Source organism: Amphiprion ocellaris, chromosome 20 (assembly GCF_022539595.1).
Source record: "Amphiprion ocellaris isolate individual 3 ecotype Okinawa chromosome 20, ASM2253959v1, whole genome shotgun sequence".
NCBI classification, from domain to species: domain Eukaryota; kingdom Metazoa; phylum Chordata; class Actinopteri; family Pomacentridae; genus Amphiprion; species Amphiprion ocellaris.
Genome location: NC_072785.1, coordinates 30,530,790 through 30,551,391, shown reverse-complemented (window position 1 = coordinate 30,551,391; position 20,602 = coordinate 30,530,790). Strand labels below are relative to the sequence as shown.

The 20,602-nt window shown below is 37.9% G+C and overlaps 2 protein-coding genes across 7 annotated transcripts in view; both read left to right on the top strand.

Annotated features, from left to right (window-relative positions):
* Positions 1 to 431: 431 nt before the first annotated feature.
* Positions 432 to 9,805, top strand: wdr89 (WD repeat domain 89). Its single transcript, XM_023270637.3, has 3 exons — positions 432 to 667; positions 6,439 to 6,935; positions 7,795 to 9,805. The coding sequence occupies exons 2-3, from the start codon at positions 6,444 to 6,446 to the stop codon at positions 8,434 to 8,436; spliced, it is 1,134 nt and encodes a 377-aa protein (XP_023126405.1). The 5' UTR covers positions 432 to 667; positions 6,439 to 6,443; the 3' UTR covers positions 8,437 to 9,805.
* A 1,103-nt stretch (positions 9,806 to 10,908) lies between these two features.
* Positions 10,909 to 20,602, top strand: part of ppp2r5eb (protein phosphatase 2, regulatory subunit B', epsilon isoform b) — a 59,710-nt gene continuing 50,016 nt past the window's right edge. For 2 of the 6 annotated variants that reach the window (XM_023270634.3, XM_023270633.3), the window contains exon 1: positions 10,909 to 11,292. Coding sequence is in view for 4 of the 6 variants with exons in the window: in XM_035948341.2 (XP_035804234.1) it covers positions 20,206 to 20,243 (38 nt within the window). In the remaining 2 variants the exon portion in view is untranslated. Of the gene's footprint in view, positions 11,448 to 20,057; positions 20,244 to 20,602 lie in introns of those variants that run through there. The other 4 variants (XM_023270632.3, XM_023270631.3, XM_035948341.2 and 1 more) reach the window with 2 other exon arrangements.

Below are 20,602 nucleotides of genomic sequence, written 5' to 3'. Positions count from 1 at the left end.
AACATCGTGCAAGTTGGCCTAATGACCAAATTTTCAATTTTCCAGGGGGCGCTATGGAGCCATTTTGCAACACACATGCGCAACTCCCATAAAATATCAAATTTTTCGCCAGTCCTGATGAGCATGCCAAGTTTCACGCGTTTTGGGGTATGATAAGGCCGCCAAAAATGGCAATTTCCCGGCGGGCAAAGAAAGAATAATAATAATAATAATAATAATAATAATAATAATAATAATAATAATAATAATAATAATAATAATAATAATAAATAATTCCTTGCATTCCAATTGGGTCTTCGCACCGTCGGTGCTCGGACCCTAATAATTCCTTGCATTCCAATAGGGTCTTCACACCATTCGGTGCTCGGACCCTAATAATTCAGAATTCTTTTTATTCGACGCGAGCGGAACCAAGTTTCGAAGCGAAGGTTCCGTCCGGACTGTAGCTGCTGTGACACCGGGTCCGTCCTACATGTGTTTTTGGACTAAAAGCGACGTATTTTTGCTTTTTATTACATTTTATAAGACATTTAAAGAAGTTCCACATTAATCTGACTCTTTATATTTTTGTAACGTTTCCTCCAAAATGGCGGCTGATCACTTCCGGAAACGTTAATCTGTAAAAATCTGCTGATTTTTTTTCTTCATGTGCAGAAAATTCTAGCAGGTAAGTAGATAATTTTCGATAATTTAACTAAATAATAAACTCTTTTTAACACACAACAGACTGAGAGACACAAACTGTTGGAAATAAGGAAATATTTATTCACGTTTCTTTATTAGAAACTCAACACACCGCCGAACTCCATTTAAATATCTGCATATTTACCATTTTCTCGCTTTATTGCCAATATAAACAAGTCACATTTTTATAATTTTAAGCTGATGTTGTGCTGAATCATTCGGCATTAAGTTTTTGCACCTAAACGTTATTATTTTTATTTTGTCGGAAGAAAATTTGTTAGAAATCCTTGCTAGTGCTAAATAATTTTATCCAGTAACGTTAAATAGTCAGTTTGCTGTATTAAATTAAAGCCGAATTATTCAGCTGCATCCAGTGATTTTAGAAACGTTATAAGTGATTTGCACATGTGAGTGACAAATGCCGAGAAAACATTAAATAATCAAACATTTGCATGCATATATATATATATATATATATATATATATATATATATATATATATATATATATATATATATATATATATATATTTATATATATATATAAAAAAAATATTGTCAGTGGTTAAAGTGCTCTGAAATGACGGTTAGGACGTGGATGACTGAACGTGTTTTATTGTTTTCTGAGTGACTGGTTTAAACAACGTGGTCTCAGTTTGTTACGATGTATTTTAGCAAATAAAGTTAATATTGTGCGGCGTGTTGTTCTGATGGGAGGCTGCTGAGGGTCGGAGTGTAGTTAGATAAAGTTGGCAAGATATTCACAGATTCGGACTTCCGGCATCAATAACTCATGAGATATACGTTGTAAAAACATAAAATGCCTCTTTCAAATCGTTGTAAGCTAGACAATGTGCTACGAGGCCAGTTTTATCAAAAGTCGCTGTCTTTCAAGCTGCAGAAATAACATTGATGTCTATGAGCAGCTGGCTGTGCAACGAGTGAACAGGGACCGTCTGCAAATAGCAAAACCGCTGCAACAGCGAAGAGACACTACACAAATATTCAATTACTTAACTTTTATACACTGTAGTGTCACCAAATTTACTGCAGCCATCAATTGTCTCCTGACTGTCATAGTACAACTCTTGGTTTGACACTAAATACAAAAATCTTAATTTTAAGGAATTTTTATTATTTAATTATTAATTTATTAGTCATAAAATTCAATAACTTCACTCTTATGAATTGTATTATCACCAAAATCATTGGAGCCTTCAATTGTCTCCTGCTGGTCATACTACAACTCCTGGTTTGATACTAAATACAAAATCTGAATTTTAAGGAATTTTCGTTATTGTCTTATTATTTTATTAGTCATAAAATTCAATAACTTCACTCTTATACATTGTATTGTCAACAAAATCAGTGGAGCCATCAAATGACTCCTACTGCTCATACTACAACTCTTGGTTTGATATAAAAACATCCATCCAACCATCCATTATCTATACACCTCTTAATCCTCACTAGGGTCATGGGGGGGCTGGAGTCTATCCCAGCTGACTCAGGTGAAGGCAGGGGACACCCTAGACAGGTCACCAGTCTGTCACAGGGCTACATACAGAGACAAACAATCACTCTCACATTCACACCTACGGGCAATTTAGAGTAATCAATTAACCTCAGCATATTTTTGGACTGTGGGAGGAAGCCGGAGTACCCGGATAAAACCCACGCATGCACAGGGAGAACATGCAAACTCCATGCAGAAAGATCCCGGGAAAGCCGGGACGCGAACCAGGGACCTTCTAGCTGCAAGGAGAAAGTGCTAACCACTACACCACTGTGCAGCCCGATATAAAAACATTCTTTCATAATTTTAATGAATTTTATTATTATTTTATTAGTAATTCAATTCAATAACTTCACACTGTTTAGACTGTCTCCTCAAGTACTGATGATTGAGAAGAAAGACAGTCAGACGCTTTCTAACAAGGCTGCAGCGTTAACTGATTCATTTAAACCATAATGTTAAACAGCTAATAATATTTTCCAAGTTAAGGACTGTATGGACAATACTTGGAAGAAAAAACCTGAAGGTATGATCAGTTGGATGGAGTTTATTTTTTCTGCAGTGTTTGAGTAAAGTGATTGAATTTTATTTACTATAAAAAATTCCTTAAAATTCAGATTTTTGATTTATTACCAAACCAAGACTTGTACTATGACAATCAGGAGCCAACTGATGGCTCCAGTGAATTTGATGACACTACAGTACATAAGAGTGAAGTTATTGAATTGTATTACTAATAAAATAATAATAAAATAATAAAATTCATTAAAATTATGAAAAAATGTTTTTATATCAAACCAAGAGTTGTAGTATGACCATCAGGAGTCAACTGATGGCTCCAGTGAATTTGATGACACTACAGTACATAAGAGTGAAGTTACTGAATTGAATTACTAATAAAATAATAATAAAATTCATTAAAATTATGAAAGAATGTTTTTATATCAAACCAAGAGTTGTAGTATGACAATCAGGAGTCAACTGATGGCTCCACTGATTTTGGTGACAATACAATGTATAAGAGTGAAGTTATTGAATTTTATTACCAATAAAAATTCCTTAAAATTCAGATTTTGTATTTAATATCAAACCAAGGGTTGTACTATGACAGTCAGGAGACAATTGATGGCAGCAGCAAGTTTGGTGACACTACAGTACATAAGAGTGAAGTTACTGAATTTTATGACAAATAAAAATTATTTAAAATTCAAATTTTGTACTTAATATCAAACCAAGTCTTGTAGTATGACCAGCAGGAGACAAATGATGGCTGCAGTAAATTTGGTGACACTACAGTGTATAAAAGTTAAGTAATTGAATATTTGTGTAGTGTCTCTTCGCTGTTGCAGCGGTTTTGCTATTTGCAGACGGTCCCTGTTCACTCGTTGCACAGCCAGCTGCTCATAGACATCAATGTTATTTCTGCAGCTTGAAAGACAGCGACTTTTGATAAAACTGGCCTCGTAGCACATTGTCTAGCTTACAACGATTTGAAAGAGGCATTGTTTATGTTTTTACAACGTATATCCCATGAGTTATTGATGCCGGAAGTCCGAATCTGTGAATATCTTGCCAACTTTACCTAACTTCGGAGTGTTTCTGAGAACAAACCCGAGTTAAGCTCGAAGTTCTGCTCTGGATCTGTTCCACTGAACACACAAACTAACACACAACACAGCAGTGGACGTGCTTCTATGTTGTGGGTTTTCTTGGTGAGACAATAAATAGTTTTCTGACCCGTTCTTAACCAGGAAGCCTGTGTTAAGTTGTGATTATCCCCAGTTAACATGGACGTGTTTCCTGAACAATCACCAGGTGTTAAACACCTGACAGGATGACAGTGATCTATGTGGATGAAGCAGAATATTTGTAGAGCTGATCGGTAGCACAATGAGTAAAACGGTGGTCTCGTAATTTTATCGCTGGATTACGTGGGTTCGAATCCTCTCATCGTACTTGAATAATACGTGTTTTTTATTTCAGCCAGCACGTTTCTTTTTACTGTCTGTAGATGATATTAACATGGATATAGACTTTATTAAGTAGTGATGCCGACGTTTTTCGGCGAGGTCTTCTTTATCTGGTATCTTTATTTCACGTAAATCCAGGTCTGATCGTGACGAATCTGCGGACGAAACATCTGGAGACGGAAACTATCACCAGTTAACCTGATCACCAGTTAAACTGGAACACAGGAAATGTTATAAAACCATTAATAAAACAAACAAACAAACAAACTGATTCCTGTCGGCTTGAACAGTTTTTCTCATGCCTCTGATTTATTTCTCTTGCTTTGTACGCAAAATTACAATCAATATAGTTTAATTTTATTGTTGAAAACAGCTTTAAATGATCAATTCATTTAATTCAGTTTTTCAGTAACACTCTGACTTAAATGAAAATAACGCATCAAAAGGACTTGATTTCATTCATTAAGGCGATTATAGTAAAGGTTAAAGCACATAAGGTAACCGCAAATGAGATAATTTCTTTATTTTACGTAGTAAATTCATCAGTACTTTTAATTTTAATTAGTTTCTGTACTTCTTCTCTCTGCTCTGTGGAAACACTGCCTGCAGTTCAACCAAAAACTTGCAGAATTTTTATCACGTGGCTGTTTATTGTAGCTGAGTCAGTCATGACTTTTTATTTGCGCAGAGAAACACAGATTTTTTTCTTTTTTATAGAATCTGCTTAAAGTAAATGGTATATTTTTGGCAATTTTTTTTAAACTGGACTTGTAGAATAAAGTGATTTTGATGAAATATCTTGGTTGTGAGCTCAGATTTATTTTGACTTTTTTGACCCACAGATGATAAGTTCAATAAATTTGACAGTTCTGGCTGATAGATGGAGGAATATTTTGTGTTTTTAAAAGAAAAACGCTCATTTTTTGGAGTTCAGATGTTTAACTGACAGAAGTACACAGTTGGATCTGAGGATGGACTGATGAGTTTCCTTCAGGGCTGATACTGATCACTGATGATCAATAACGATCAATAACTGATATTGATCTGAACTGAATCTCCTCCTCTGTTCTGTTTTCTGTGTTTCTCAGTGAGTCATAAATGTGAATTTTGGATCTTCTTTTATTCTGAAATAATTACGAGAGAGACACAAAACAACTAATAATAAAAGCAAAGAAACTCCATAGAGAAGCTCTAAAAACATATAAGACGACTCAAAAATACACAAAACACTCCCAGAAAAATGCATTTATTGAAGTGAATGAATTTATTATTAATGTAAATAGAAACAATGTGAACATTTATAGAAGGTATTTAAAATAAACACAGAATACCAGAGAGATTTACTGCATGTTGTTCAATACTAAGTAAATTTAGATGTTTCCTTTACTCAAAACTGACCTAAATGACCAAAATCTGTCCAAAATGACTTTTGACAAATTTTGATTCATTTTGAACAAGTTTCGAGACAATTTTGACGATTATTCTATTTGACATCAGACAATTTTTTAAGTCATTTTAGACAGATATTGAGTCATTTTTTAAATGTCATTTGACTTTGGACAAGTTTCAAATCATTGTGGAGTAAGTAAAAAGACAAAAACGAGACGCAAAATTACACAAATGAGACAAAATGAAGCTGATTCTGAGTCTTTTTGGACATTTGTTGAGTTTTTTTTTTTTTGCACAATCCTTGAGTCAATTTGTCCAAATTTCTACAACTATGGACAAGTTTCAAGTCATTTTGAACAAGCAAGTTGTTGGAGATACATTCAGCATGGTGAAACATCTTTCTACAGATGATGAACAGAGTAGAGAGAAAACATCTGTAGAGGCTGGAAACATGGAAATAGTTGAATATCTGTAGCATGTAATCCCTCATTTTCACAGTATTATTAACACATGGGACTCAGAATATTCTAATATGAATGAAAATGACAAAAATGTGTCCAGAATGACTCAAATTGCCCAAAATATTTGGACAAAACAAAAAATTTAAAGTAATTCTGGACAATTCTTGAGTCAATTTAGGTAATTTTATGCTACTTTGGACACATTTCAAATCATTTTGGACAAGACTTTAGGAAAAAAATCGAGCCTACTGGATAAATGAAATAAATGCAGCATGGCTCAGAAACCGTGAACAGAGGAGTAAGTTGTTGGAGATACATTCAGCATGGAGAAACATCTTTTTACAGATGATGAGTAGAGTAGAATGATCCAAAATGACTCAAATATTGTCATTTTGAACTGTTCTCTGTGTGGTTCTGAGGTTCTATGGAGGTTCTGGAGGAGCAGCTGAAGGTTCTGTCAGTGTCCCGGCGGTCCCGTCCAGAGGAACCCACCTACCTGCTGGACGTGGTGCTGCAGCCCGGCGGTCCGTTGGCCGTTTCCTGCTCCAACTTCAGCGTCCGGCTCCACGACAGGGAGAGTCTCCGTCCTCTGGGGGAGTTTCTGGGTCACTCCGGTCCAATCTGCGGCGTCACCTTCGCCCGCCGCTCCTCAGACCTGCTGTTCTCCGGTTCCGCCGACGGCTCGGTGCGGCTCTGGGACGTCCGGCGCCGCGGCTCCAACGCCGTCCAGACGTTCGGCAGCGACTCGACTCACAGCTTCTGCAGCTTCGACCTGAACTGCAGCGACGCTCTGCTCTGCGCCGGGACCGAGCAGGTGGACGGCGAGGACAGCTTCCTGGTGTTCTGGGACCGCAGGAAAGCCGGCGCCGACCCGCTGGGCGTCTACTCAGAGTCGCACAGTGATGACATCACACAGGTGACTCAAAACACCTGTCTGCCTGAATACACAGTGTCACTCTTTGCTGCTTACATGCAATTTCCTGACTATGTTTATTCTATTTCATTGAGTTTTGTTTCATTTCATTTACCTCCCATATGGTATATATCTGGCCTCCTTTGGATATGTTGTCATTTATTACTCCGCTAAGGAACGGGAGAGTTTTGTGACGATCGGCGTACGTTTGTCTGTGAATCCGTCTGCCTGTCTGTTACTCATAAACAGAGTAACAGATTTGGATGAAATTTTCAGGGAAGATCAGAAATGATACAAGGACCAAGTGATTAGATTTTGGCAGTGATGCAGCTTCTAGTCTAGATCCACGGATTTGTTAAAGATTTCTGTATCGTTGAGAGATAACAGTATGGCGTAACTGTAACCATGACAAGTGACCACTACATCAACTGCCTGCTGATGATCACATGATTGCGATCCTAATGCTGACCTTTTCGTTGGAAATGATACAAGAAACAACTGATTAAATTGTGGGCTTGTTTGTGAGTTTTCCTTTCCATCCTGAATTTTCGGACTTTTCGACAGTCTTCCTCATGTCAAGAAACCGCTTCTTAGATAAACACTTCCTGTGCCGTTGCTATTCAGGTCAGCCCTATGGGGGAATGAGCAGCCTTGGAGGAGGACTGCACTGTGCTCAGTATTGTCTTGTTTTATATGTACATTTGATTTAATATTTAATGTTGATATTGTATTTGTTATTGCTTGTTATTAATGCACCGTCCGGCGAAAGCTATGTATGTTTTTGTCATGACCCCATGTATGATGACAAGATTCTATTCTATTCTATTTTTCTCTATTTCTACTCTATTCTACTCTATTCTAGGTGCGCTTCCACCCCCAGGACAAAGACCGGCTGGCGTCCGGCTCCACCGACGGCCTGGTCAACGTGTTCGACCTGAGCCGCGGCGCCGAGGACGAGGCGCTGCTGGCCACCCTGAACAGCGACTCGTCGGCCGGCGCCGTCTGCTGGTGTGGCCCCGCCTCCAGCCGGCTGCTGTGTCTGAGCCACGACGAGGGGCTGCACCTGTGGGACCTGAGCAGGCTGGACAGCGACCAGCCACTCAGCCTCTTCAGCGCCGCCGACACCCGGAGCCTGGAGCTGCTGCCGGGCGGTGGCGGCGTGGACTACCTGGTCGGGGGGAGCTACCTGGAGGAGGCGGAGCTTCTGTTGGTGGTGGGCGGGACCAAGAGCGGTGAGCTGCACCTGATGAGCTGCGACGGCGGCGGGCTGCGGCTGCTGAGGAGCCTGGAGGGAGGACACGCCTCCACGGTGCGCTGCTTCCTGTGGGACGCCCAGGGGGAGGCGCTGGTCACCGGGGGGGAGGACGCCCAGCTGTTGCTATGGAAACCGGGAGGGGAGGAGCTGACGACGGGGAAAAAGGAAACGATGAAGAGCCAATCAGCTTTAAGACTCAAATCCAGACCTCATAAGAAACACGCCTACCAGAGAGAGAAGACGACGTAGAAGAAGAAGAAAGAAGATAATTCTGGTTTATTTAGGTCACATGAAAGAGTTAAAGGAGATTTATCTGTTTTTATGACTCCATTTGTCAGAAAATACTGTCAAAAGCCAGAAAAACTAGTATTTTTACAGTGTTTTTATTCGTAAAATGTTCTATAAATCAGACTGTGATAAACAATAAATGAACAAACCTTCAGAATATTAACATTAATTAATTAACAATTAATGTCCCATCTGCTGAACAGATTTCTGTCTATACAGAAATGTTTTCTATTTAAAATCTACAGAAGCTAACAGACAAACTGAAGCAAAATAAACTCATGAATGTGAATTTTGGATTTTTTCTTTTATTCTGAAATAAATCCGAGAGAGACACAAAACAACCAATAATAAAAGCAAAGGAACTACAAAGAGAAACTCTAAAAACATATAAAACTACTGCAAAAATACACAAAACACTCCTGCATGTATTAAAATGAGTTAATTTATTATTGATATAAATAGAAACAACGCCAACATTTAAAGAAGTTGTTTGGAATAAACAGAATGCTGGAGAGATTTACTGCACTATGTTCAGTTATTTTCTGAATTCTTCTTGAATCTAGTGTTTAACTTTTTAGTTTTACACCTGAGGAACTCAAAATTGCCCCAAATGAAAAAAAAAATGTTCAAAATGATTTGAAAAATTTAGTTTTGAGTTACTTTTGAGTCATTTTGAACAAGTTTTGAGACAATTTTGACTATTTTTTTGACATTAGAGATGTTTTATGTTACTTTGGACAAGTTTCAAATCGTTTTGGACAATTTAAGACAAAGTACAAAACTACATCAATAAAATAAATGCAGCATGGCTCAGAAACGGTGAACAGAGGAGCAAGTTGTTGGAGATACATTCAGTATGGAGAAACATCTTTCTACAGATGATGAACAAACTTAAAAGTGGACTAAAAATTGTCCATTAGGACTCATATTGTCAATTTCAACACATTTTGGGCCATTTTGAACACATTTCAGGTTATTTCAAACATTTACTAGTCATTTTGGGATTTTTTGTTACTTTGGAGCATTTTTGAGTGAATATGGGCAATTTTATATTACTTTGGATTTTACATACAAAATTCCAACCTACTGGATCAATAAATAAATGCAGCATGGCTGAGAAACAGTGAACAGAGGAGCAAGTTGTTGGAGATACATTCAGCATGGTGAAACATCTTTCTAAAGTGTGAAAACGGTGGATTTGCAAACATTGGAAACAATGTAAGTAAAAAATAACATAAATAACAGTAAAAAAAATCCATAATCTGTGCAACATCCACATATTTCCTGTGTGTTGATTCTATTTTTGTTGGAATTAAAGAAATTAAACTTTTTTGTTGTTTTTCTCATTTCTGTTATTTTAAGTGTATTATTCGGCGAATTAAATGTTTATTTCTAAACGTTTAAACATGTATTTAGTTTTCTCTCCTTCATGGTTGTTCTGTTTCCAAAGAGGTGCAGGACTTTATGTCGGAATAAAGAAGAGCAAGTTGTCGGAAGATACATTCAGCATGGTGAAACATCTTTTACAGATGATGAGCAGAAGCTCAAAACTGGACAAAAATTTGTCCAGAACGACTCAAATATTGTCATTTTGAGCTCATTTCAAGTAGTTTTAAACAGTTTTCTGGACATTTTGGACGCTCTTTTGTTACTTTTGGACCACTTTGAGTTAAAAAAATTGTCCAAAATGATTCAAATATTGTAGTTTTGAACAATTTGTAGGTCATTTTGAAGCTTCAAGTCCATATTTTGAGTAGTTTTTATTAATTTGGACCAATTTTGAGTGAAAGATGGAAGATACATTGAGCATGGTGAAACATCTTTCTAAAGTGTGAAAAGGGTGAGTTTGTAAAGACTGGAAATAATGTAAGTAAAAAAAAAAACTAAAAAGAAAACGTAATTGTAAAATGTAAATCCGGTGTGTTGATTCCATTTTTGTTGAATAATTAATTAAACTTCATGGTTGTTCTGCTTCCATAGAGCTTCGGGACTTTATTTAATGAGTAAACAGTGATTTTAAACCGCTCTAGGAGCTATAAACGTGCAGTATTTCATGGATGGTCCCCCTGATGTGCGGCCCTGCAGCAGCTTCATCTCCAGCAGCTCTACTCCGGTCTGTTATGTAACCCTCTTCCTCTACAATCTTCGGCTCTCTCCCTCTGGATCCGGCCGGCAGACGGCGGGCAGCGGCTGGCTGGGCTCGGGGCCCGGGCCTCGGACCGGTTCGGCCTCATTCCGGGACGCTGGTTTGCGGCTCCACGCACAAAAACACTCCACACTTTTTACCCCGAATCCCTTCCCTTGTCCCTTCTCCTCAGCCCTCCGCAGCTTGACTGACGGGCGGCGGCGGCCAATCGCGTCGCTCGACATCGGCGCCGGCAGCCAATGGGCGTCGCGGGTGTGCGTCGGGCCGTCCAGCACGCTGCGCTGCGTGTGTGTTCGGTGCGCCGTGGTCTCAGCCCAGCAGTGTTGACAAAAGGGTGAAAAGAAGCGGCCGAGAAGAATCGAACCCAGGGGCCAGGGCCACACCAGCAGCTCCACGGCTCACAGGAATGTAACTGCGTTCGCCTGATCGTTTAGCATCTCGCCATTGATGGGAGTTTGAGGATCTCTCCGTGGGAAGGAAAAGGAAAAACTCGTGGGGTTTTTTGGCCGTTTTGAGGGCCGAGATTTCGCTGCCGCTCCGCCGCTGCTTGGGGAGAGGCTGTCCGCACCGAGCTGGAGGTAGCCCGAACACTTAGCCTCGTAGCTTTCTCGAACGTAGGATAAACTTCCTCGCCCGCCCGCCGTCTCCGTCGCGAACCGCAGAGGATCAAGGTAAAGTACTGCGATCTTGGAGCTGCGGCTTGTCGGGCTTGGGTCGGGATCGGGACGGTGTGTGTCTCCCAGCCCAGCCTAGCTAACGGTAGCAGCATTAGCACTGCCCCTGTATTTACACCTGGGATGATGGGTGATCGCCCGAGCCCGCCCAGGTAATGTTACCTTTAATAGCACACATGCGAACTCAGACCTGATATAATCACTGTGTTTTTTTAAGATCTTGTGTTTCCTTTTTTTCGCACAGAAATGCTAAGCTGCTGGTGGCGGCGGCTAACGAGCTAATGCTACATGTCAGGCTAACCCGCGATAGCCGCAGTGCTAACGTTAGCTAGCTGCCCCCCTCCAAAAAAACGCCGTGTTTTGACATAAAGCCCGATAGCTTTGACGGAAAACTCGGTTTGTCTCCTCGGTTTGGGACATTTGGGTGCTTTTTGCGCCCACGGGAGACAACTAGCTGCCGTTAAATTGGGCCCTGCAGCGGTTGGTCGGGGAGCTAACGGTGCTAGCTGGGTAACGTTAGCGGGGCTATCGCGCTGTCAAGTTTTGAACATTTCGCTGCTTCGCTGCTGCTGCCAGGCCCCACACGGCCAAGCTAACGACAGCCCTCTCAAACGGCTTCATTTCTGACCTCAGGCAGTTGGAAAGATGCAAACTTCCAAATAGGGACAGAAACATAGAACAAAAAGAGGCAAAATTAGTGCAAATAAACACCAAAACGGCTACAGAGCTAAAGTTAGAAGGAGCTAATCGGCTACAGGCAGCTGCAAAATGACAGCCTGAGCAGAGACATAATTTAACTGGAACAAGACTCAAACTGTATGAGAGAGATGAAAATGTACAACATAAATGGCAAAACAGTTAATAAATTGAATTAAAGTATATATTAACTGGATCAAAATGACTGTGGATGAATGCTAAATTATGAAATTAATCAAAACTACTACAATAAAGACACAAAACTACCACAGAGAGATTACAGTAAGATGAAAAATAAGACAAACTGGATAGAAAGAGACATAAATAGTCTAAAAGAGACAGAAAAGTACAACAAATTGGGGCTAAGTTACCACGAATAGACACTAAACAACTACAGACATGCAAAGTAAAATGGATTAAAATGACAAAAAAGAGGCGAAACTACCACAATAAAACATAAAATTGCCACAGAGAGATTACAGTAAGATGAAAAATAAGACAAACTGACTAGAAAGAGGCATAGATTATCTGAGAAAGAAAGGTGCAACAAAAAGAGGCTACAACTGTCTGAAAGAGACAAAATTTGTAACATAGAAGACAAAATAACCAAAAGGAAACACAGTTTAGCTCATGAGAGATGCAAAGCTTGTATAAAGCGATCTAAATAACTGTGGAGGAATGCTAAATGATCAAATTCATCAAAACAGCCTCTCAATGAGACAAAACTACCACCGAGAGATTACAGTAAATACAGTAACATGAAAAAATAAAGTAAACTGACTGGAGAGAGACTTGAGAATTGTCTAAGAGACAGAAAAGTACAACAAATAGAGGCAAAATTAGCACAAATAGACAATAACTACAGAAACATGCAGGATTTCATGTTAAAAAGGAGCTGAACGGCTACAAATTGACTATAAAGTCACACAGTTTAACTGAAAGCATCAGAAAATGACAACAAAAGAAACATTTCTGTAAAGAAAACACTTGGAAAGAGGTCTAAGACTAACGTGAAATGTATCAAAGTTCCTAAAAAAGATGCAAAACTACCACAATGAGGCACAAACTACTACAGAGAGATGCACAGTGAATACAGTAAGACAGAAAACAAGACAAACTGACGAGAAAGAGACAATTTGAATGACAGAGACATGAATTGTCTAAAAGAGACAGAAAAGTACAACAAAAAGAGACTTAATTGCCACAAAGAGACACTAAACAACTAGAGAATGATGCAAGATTCCTATAACCAGGATTAAAATGACAGCAGCGTGACATAAAGTAACTGCAGGAGACAGAAAAATGGTGACAAAAAGGACAAAATTACTGCACGTGCACAAAAAGATACGCAAGCTACCTTTAAAAATAGACAAAAGCATGAAGGAGAGTGAAATTCTGCTGCAAAAGACCGAAAATGACAGGCAGAACAACCACAAAAACAAGCAAAGTGACCGAAAAAAGTTTCAAAAGTTCAACAAAATGCAGCAAAATGACTACATAGAGATGCAGGACTCCTATAAATGCATATAAATTGAGAGAATGAGACAGAAAAGGCAAAACAACCTTAAAAAGATGCAAAATAACTGAACAAATTTCAAAATGTCCACAAAAAAGCAGCACAATGACTACAGAGGCATGCAGGACTCGTGTAACTGAGACTAAATTCACAGAAGTAGACGTAAAATAACAAGAAAAAAGAGGCAGAACAACCACAAAAGATGCAAAGTGACTGAAAACAGTTTCAAAACTTCTACTAAAAGCAGCAAAATGAGTACAGAGACATGCAGGACTTGTATAAATATATACATAAATCGGGAGACTGACACAAAAAATGTCAACAAAAAGAGACAAAATAATCACAGATGGATGCAAAATGAAAAAAGTTTCAAAGTTTTCCCATAAAGGAATAAAATGACTACAGAGACAATAAAAGGGAACAAATTGTCTGCAAGACACACAAGCTGACCAAATAAAGAGACAAAAACATCTGAAAAAATGATGCAAAATGACTGAAAAAGTTGAAAAACTTCCACAAAAATCATCAAAATGTCTATATAGAGATGCAGGACTCCTTTAAATGCATATAAATTAACAAAATGAGACACAAAATGTCAACAAAAAGAGACAAAGCAACCTTTAAAACATGCAAAGTGACTGAAAAAGTTTCAGAACTTTCACAAAAATGAGTAAAATGACTACAGAGACATGCAGGACTCATAAAAGAAAAAACAAATTAACAGAAAGAGATGCAAAATGACAACAAAAACAGGAAAAGTTACTAAAACTGTTTTAAAAACGAGCAAACCTCCTCCAGCCAAATGTAAAGACACATAAAAAGACTCCTAGTGTGATTATTTTTGAGCTTTTTCTCTCCATAGTTTGTCTCATTTTTCCTCCAAACAAGCTGAACGTCTAAAAGCAGCTCCATCACCTCCAGCTTTAATATTAATTAATGCAGTTTACATGTTCATTCATCAGTAGAATATTCTATAATAGAACATTTAGATCAGGTTTCTTGTATAATATGGTTATAAATTATAATTACATAAGTGTGCATTTCTGTTATGTGTAATATTATGGAGTGTTAGTCAGATAATCTGTGTGGTAACGTATGATTGTTGGAACGTAAACGCATTTTAGAGATGATATTGTGGTATTTATTAGTTTATGGATTTATGTGCTGATGATAAATGTAAGTTGTTGAAGATACATTCAGCATGGTGAAACGTCTTTCTACAGACGATGAGCAGAGACTCAAAACTGGACTAAAAATGTCCAAAATGGCTTAAATATTGTCGTTCTGAATCATTTTTGGGTAATTTTGAACAGTTTTCCTGCCATTTTTGGCAATTTTTGTCCCTTTTGGACTAATTTTGGGTCAATTTAGACAATTTTATGTTACTTTGGGAGAGACTGAGAGGAAAATCAAAGCTACTGTATCAATAAATAAATGCAGCATGACTCAGAAACAGTGAACAGAGGAGCAAGTTGTTGGAGATACATTCAGCATGGTGAAACATCTTTCTACTGATGATGAGCAGAGTAGAGAGGAAAAGTCTGCAAACGTGGAAATAGTTCAATGTCTATAGTATGAGGAGACGACTTTTTTTAAACTGAAACTCAGAAATAGACTCTAATTGTGGCTCAAATGAAAAGAAACTTGGTCAAAATATCTAGAAAACTGTCATTTTGAGCAAGTTTCAAGTAATTCTGAACAGTTTTCGAGTTTATTTTTGACCATTTTTTCCTTTTTTTTTCAGTTTAGGTAATTTAATGTTTTTCTGGACAGATTTAAAATCATTTTTGGACAATTGTGGACTCGACTTTAGATCTTAAATAACAAATAATACCTACTGGATGAATAAAATACACGCCAAATTGCCGTTTTAAACAAAATTTAAGTCATTTCAACTAGTTTACAGTAATTTATGACAATCTTCAAGTTATTTTGGACAGTTCTTCTGTTAGTTTGGACATTTTTTGTTGCTTTGGAGAAATTTCAAGTGATTTTAGACGAGTTTCAAATCATTTTGGACAATTTTAGACTGAAAGGACAAAAAACTACATACTGAATGAATAAAATAAATGAGTAATAAATGATATTTAACACCAAACTGCTCTGTAAATGTTTATAATCTTGATTGTTTCTGAGCTGATCTCAGTAAAGAATCCAGTTTCCTGATTTTCTCCACAAACTCCAGAGATGTTTGTCGTGTTTTCTGGTTTTAGTGACGTAAACGTTTTCTGTGACTTTTCCTCGTATTTCCAGCCGTCCTCACCTGTAAACATCAGAGGACAGGTGTGGCGTCTCCACCTGATGGAGGCTTTTCTTAGTCCTGGTCCAGGTCCAGTTCTCCTTCCAAAGTCTGCTGCTGTTTACAGCCTCTTTATCGCTGTTTTACAGGTGCTCAGCTGGTTTCGGATTCCACTGTGAATGAATTAAACCATCAGAGGAGCAATTCCAGACTCCCACATCCTGGAATCACGCTGGAAATTCAGTCGTATTGTTAGTTTATTATTATTATAGACTGGATTCTCAGTTAAAGCTGTGAAGTCAGAGGAGTTTTAACCATAAAGTCACTGTTTCTGCTAATCTGCAGCGATTTTTATCAGCAATTCTTCTTTTTTTTTTTTTTTTAACAGAAAAAGTCCAACTTCTCCATTTGCAGCTTGTTAAATGTGAATATTTTCTTTTTTTCCTCCTCTGTGACAGTTAATATTTTTGGACAAAACCAGACATTTATGGTTGTTTCTTGGCTTTTTGTGCCTGTTTTGCACATTTTGAATATCTTTTTAAAGAATAAATTAAGGTAATATATGAATGCGCAAATATCGTGATAATCAGTTGATTGGTTTAGGTAATTATTTTTAAGAAAAAGAGCTTTAATTCTTCGATTACAGCTTGTTAAAATTTCCTCCAATGACAGTAAGTTAATATCTTTGGACAAAACAGGACATTTTTGGTTGGTTTGCACTTTTTTGGGGTTGTTTTAAGTATTTTTTAATGAACAAATTAAACTAATAAATTAATTTGCTCCTATTTTAATAATCAGTTGGTCAGTTTTGGTAATTTTTAACAAGAAAAAAGTCAAAATTCTCCAATGGCAGCTTGTTAAATGTGAATATTTGAAATTTTTTCCTCTTCTATGACAGTAAACTGATTATCTTTGCATAAAACCAGACATTTCTGGTTGTTTCTTGGCTTTTTGTGGTTGTTTTGCACTTTTTTGTGGTTTTAAGTAGTTTTTAAGGAATAAATTAACCAAATAAATTAGCCTGCAACTATTTTGATCATCAGTTGATCGATTTCGTGAATTTTTAATGAGAAAAAAAGTCAAAATTCTCGACATGCAGCTTCTTAAATGTGAATACTTTTAATTATTCCCTTTTATGACTGTAAACGGAATATCTTTGGACAAAACAAGGCATTTTTGGCTGTTTCTCATCTTTTCGTGGTGGTTTTAAGTATTTTTAAGGAATAAATGAAGCTAATAAATTTATTTTCAACTATTTTGATAATCAGGTGATCAGTTTTGGGAATTTTTAACAAGAAAAATGTAAAAATTCTCCGTTTACGTCTGGTTAAATGAGAATATTTTCTGGTTTCTTTCCTTGTTTTTGGCAGGAACTAAATATCTTTTGGACAAAACCAGACACTTGTAGTTGTTTCTTGGCTGTTTTGCACTTTTTTGTTTTTTTACGTATTTTTTCAGGAATAAATTAAGCTAATTAATTAATCTGTTGCTATTTTGATAATTGGTTGATCTGTTTTGAGAATTTTTAACAAGAAAAAAGTCTAAATTCTCTGCTTACTGCTTCTTAAATGTGAATATTGTGTTCTCCTCTACGACAGTAAAGTGAGTATCCTTGGATAAAACCTTGTACGTTTTATAGACCAAATATCTAATCGATTAATGAAGTAAATAATCAACAGATTGATTAACTGTAACAGTAATCAGTAGTTAGCCCTGATATAAAGCAGCAGCTGTTCAGAGAGATTAGATAAAATAATCCTTTATTGATTCCAGGAAAATTATGGAGAGAGAGAAGATAAAATAAAAACAATAAAATAAACAAGAATTCTACATAAATACTGCATGTAGAGAATCTGTAGACTGAAGAGATTCCTCTGGCTGTGGAATAAATAATATTGCACTAATATCTATTATTCTTTTTATATTAGCATATTATTTTTTATTATACTATGCTATAAAAATTATTGTTTTTAAACTGGATTTTTAAAAATAATTCACTGTTATTTTACATTTTTTTCAGCTTTGCTAAATTACAGACAGTAAACAGTAAAACAATAGAAAAAATATTAATTTACATGTTCACAGTAAAAAATTAAGCAAAAATGTGTATTTTTACAAATGGTAATTTGTTGTTTTACAATAAATGTTTACAGTATCAAAAATACTGTATGTTTTTAAATGTTTTAATTTTTAAAAATTTACTGTTATTTAACAGATATTTCTTTCTGTTTTGCTAAATTACAGACAGTAACTAATAAAACAATATATTTTTTTTAATTAGGCAGAAATGTGTATTTTTATAAATGGTAATTTGTTCATTAACAATAAATTGACACAATTTTTCTGTATTTAAATCAATAAAAGCATAATTATTTTACAGATATTTGCTGCTATTCTAACAAAAAAAAATATAGTATTAAAAATAGTAAAAATGTTTTTTAAATGTTTTATTTTTTTAAACAATTTTTAAAAAACTATTTTGGTTAAATACAGATAATATCTGGTAAAATATGAGAAAAAATATACTAATTAACATGTATAACTGTAAATATTTATTTTCAAATGGTAAATAGTTCTTTCAAATTACATGAACATAACGTTACAGTTTTACTGCATTTAATGTTCTGAAAACATCATCATTTGAACCGTTTTTTTAAACATTTTTTCACACTTTTGATGCCAGACTTTTACAGGAAATAGAAACACATTGATTTTGCACAAATTATTTTGTAAAGTTTTCTCAATGTGAACAATATTTACAGATTTTTAAGTAGTGATGTTGCACCAGAATGAAATATGATTATGATGGTTTTTCTTTGTGTGTAGCTGTATACAGATATTTACAGTTTACAGACAATATCTTGTAAAATTAGAGAAATTATTCATTTAAATGTTGATATAGAAAAAACATCCAAAACTGTAATTAACGTCCACATTAAAAATTTTAATTTAAATTTTTACAAATAGTAAATTGTTCTTTCACATCGTGTCTGTAAAATTACAGTTTAACTACATTTAATCTGCTGAAATATCATCATTCAACACATTATTTGCTCTTTTTTTAAAAAAACATTTTAAACACTTGCTGCCAGATTTTTACAGGAAGTAGTAGAACGATGCTGCAGCAGAGTGTCTGTAGCTTAAATGTTGTTTCCTTGTTGTACTCATAAATATGCTGCAGCAGGTTTTCTTCTTGCTTCTTTTGCATTAAATTCACATCCTATTTGGACTTTAAGTGAAGCATTGAGCTGATTTTCTGGTTAAAGTTGAGCTTAAACTGCAGCTCTGTCGGGTTTTAGTGGATGTTTTATCTCCGGTACGTCATGTTCGCTGGTGATTGTTGACTTCCTGTCGAACAACAGCTTCCTCCTCTCCCTCCTCTCCCTCTTCCTCCTCCTCTTCCTCCTCTCCCTCCTCTCCCTCTTCCTCCTCCTATTCCTCCTCTCCCTCCTCTCCATCCTCTCCCTCTTCCTCCTCCTCTTCCTCCTCTCCCTCCTCTCCCTCCTCTCCCTCTTCCTCCTCCTCTCTCCTCTTCCTCCTCTTCCTCCTCTCCCTCCTGTCCCTCCTCATCATCCTCTCCCTCCTCCTCTTCCTCCTCCTCTCCCTCCTCTCCCTCCTCCTCCTCTCTCTCCTCTTCCTCCTCTTCCTCCTCTCCCTCCTCTCTCAACTCTCCCTCCTCTCCCTCCTCTTCCTCCTCTCCCTCCTCTTCCTCCTCTTCCTCCTCTCCCTCCTCTCCCTCCTCTTCCTCCTCTCCCTCCTCTTCCTCCTCTTCCTCCTCTTCCTCCTCTTCCTCCTCTCCCTCCTCTCTCAACTCTCCCTCCTCTTCCTCCTCTTCCTCCTCTTCCTCCTCTTCCTCCTCTCCCTCCTCTCTCAACTCTCCCTCCTCTTCCTCCTCTTCCTCCTCTCCCTCCTCTCTCATCTCTCCCTCCTCTTCCTCCTCCTCCTCTCCCTCCTCTCTCCTCTCCCTCCTCTCCCTCTTCCTCCTCCTCCTCCTCTCTCTCCTCTTCCTCCTCTCCCTCCTGTCCCTCCTCATCATCTTCTCCCTCCTCTCCCTCCTCTCCCTCCTCTCCCTCCTCTCCCTCCTCTCCCTCCTCTCCCTCTTCCTCCTCTCCCTCCTGTCCCTCCTCATCATCTTCTCCCTCCTCTCCCTCCTCTCCCTCCTCCTCCTCTCCCTCCTCTCCCTCCTCCTCCTCTCCCTCCTCTTCCTCCTCTCCCTCCTCTCCCTCCTCTCCCTCCTCCTCCTCTCCCTCCTCTCCCTCCTCTCCCTCCTCTCCCTCCTCTTCCTCCTCTAATCCCTCCTCTCTGAGCCTCTGGGATGTCATCTGGCCTCTTATGTAAGAGTTATGGGAGGGATCGGCTCCTTTGCTGCCGTCCGTCCGTCCGTCCAGCCGGCTCCACAGAGGCTCAGCCTGCCGTGTCGTCCTGTTTTTCCCGTTAGCCGTCTGAACGCCGAGGCCCGATGGTCGTCCACGGCGACACCGGCGCCCCTTTGTCCAGGTGAGCCGAGCCGTTGTGGTCCTTCTGACGGAGGATTTGTTCTGAAGCTTTGGTTTCCGTTCGATGCAGCAGGTAGAATCGGTCTGCAGCTCGTCTCTGCTCCTCAGCAGACGCATCTTCTAATGCAGCTCAGTGCAGCTCTGTGGCTTGGTGGAGGTTTAAATCAGGTTGTGCTGTTTTCATGAGGATGATGTTATAGAAGCGGCTTATTAGAGGAGAAGTTTGGTCTCAGAAGTGCTGGAAAATGTTGAATTCTCATCTGTAAAATTGGCTTTTGATCGGTTATGTTTGAAGTTTTGCTGTTTTATGTCATTTATTGGTGTAATTTGGTCGAACAAAGTCCACAAATCTCAACACTA

Bases quoted from the DNA above. Each gene is read 5' to 3' on its own strand.
- wdr89 (XM_023270637.3), top strand. From the start codon at position 6,444: ATGGAGGTTCTGGAGGAGCAGCTGAAGGTTCTGTCAGTGTCCCGGCGG. The intron at 6,936-7,794 runs GTGACTCAAAAC...ACTCTATTCTAG, and splicing joins ACAGTGATGACATCACACAG to GTGCGCTTCCACCCCCAGGA.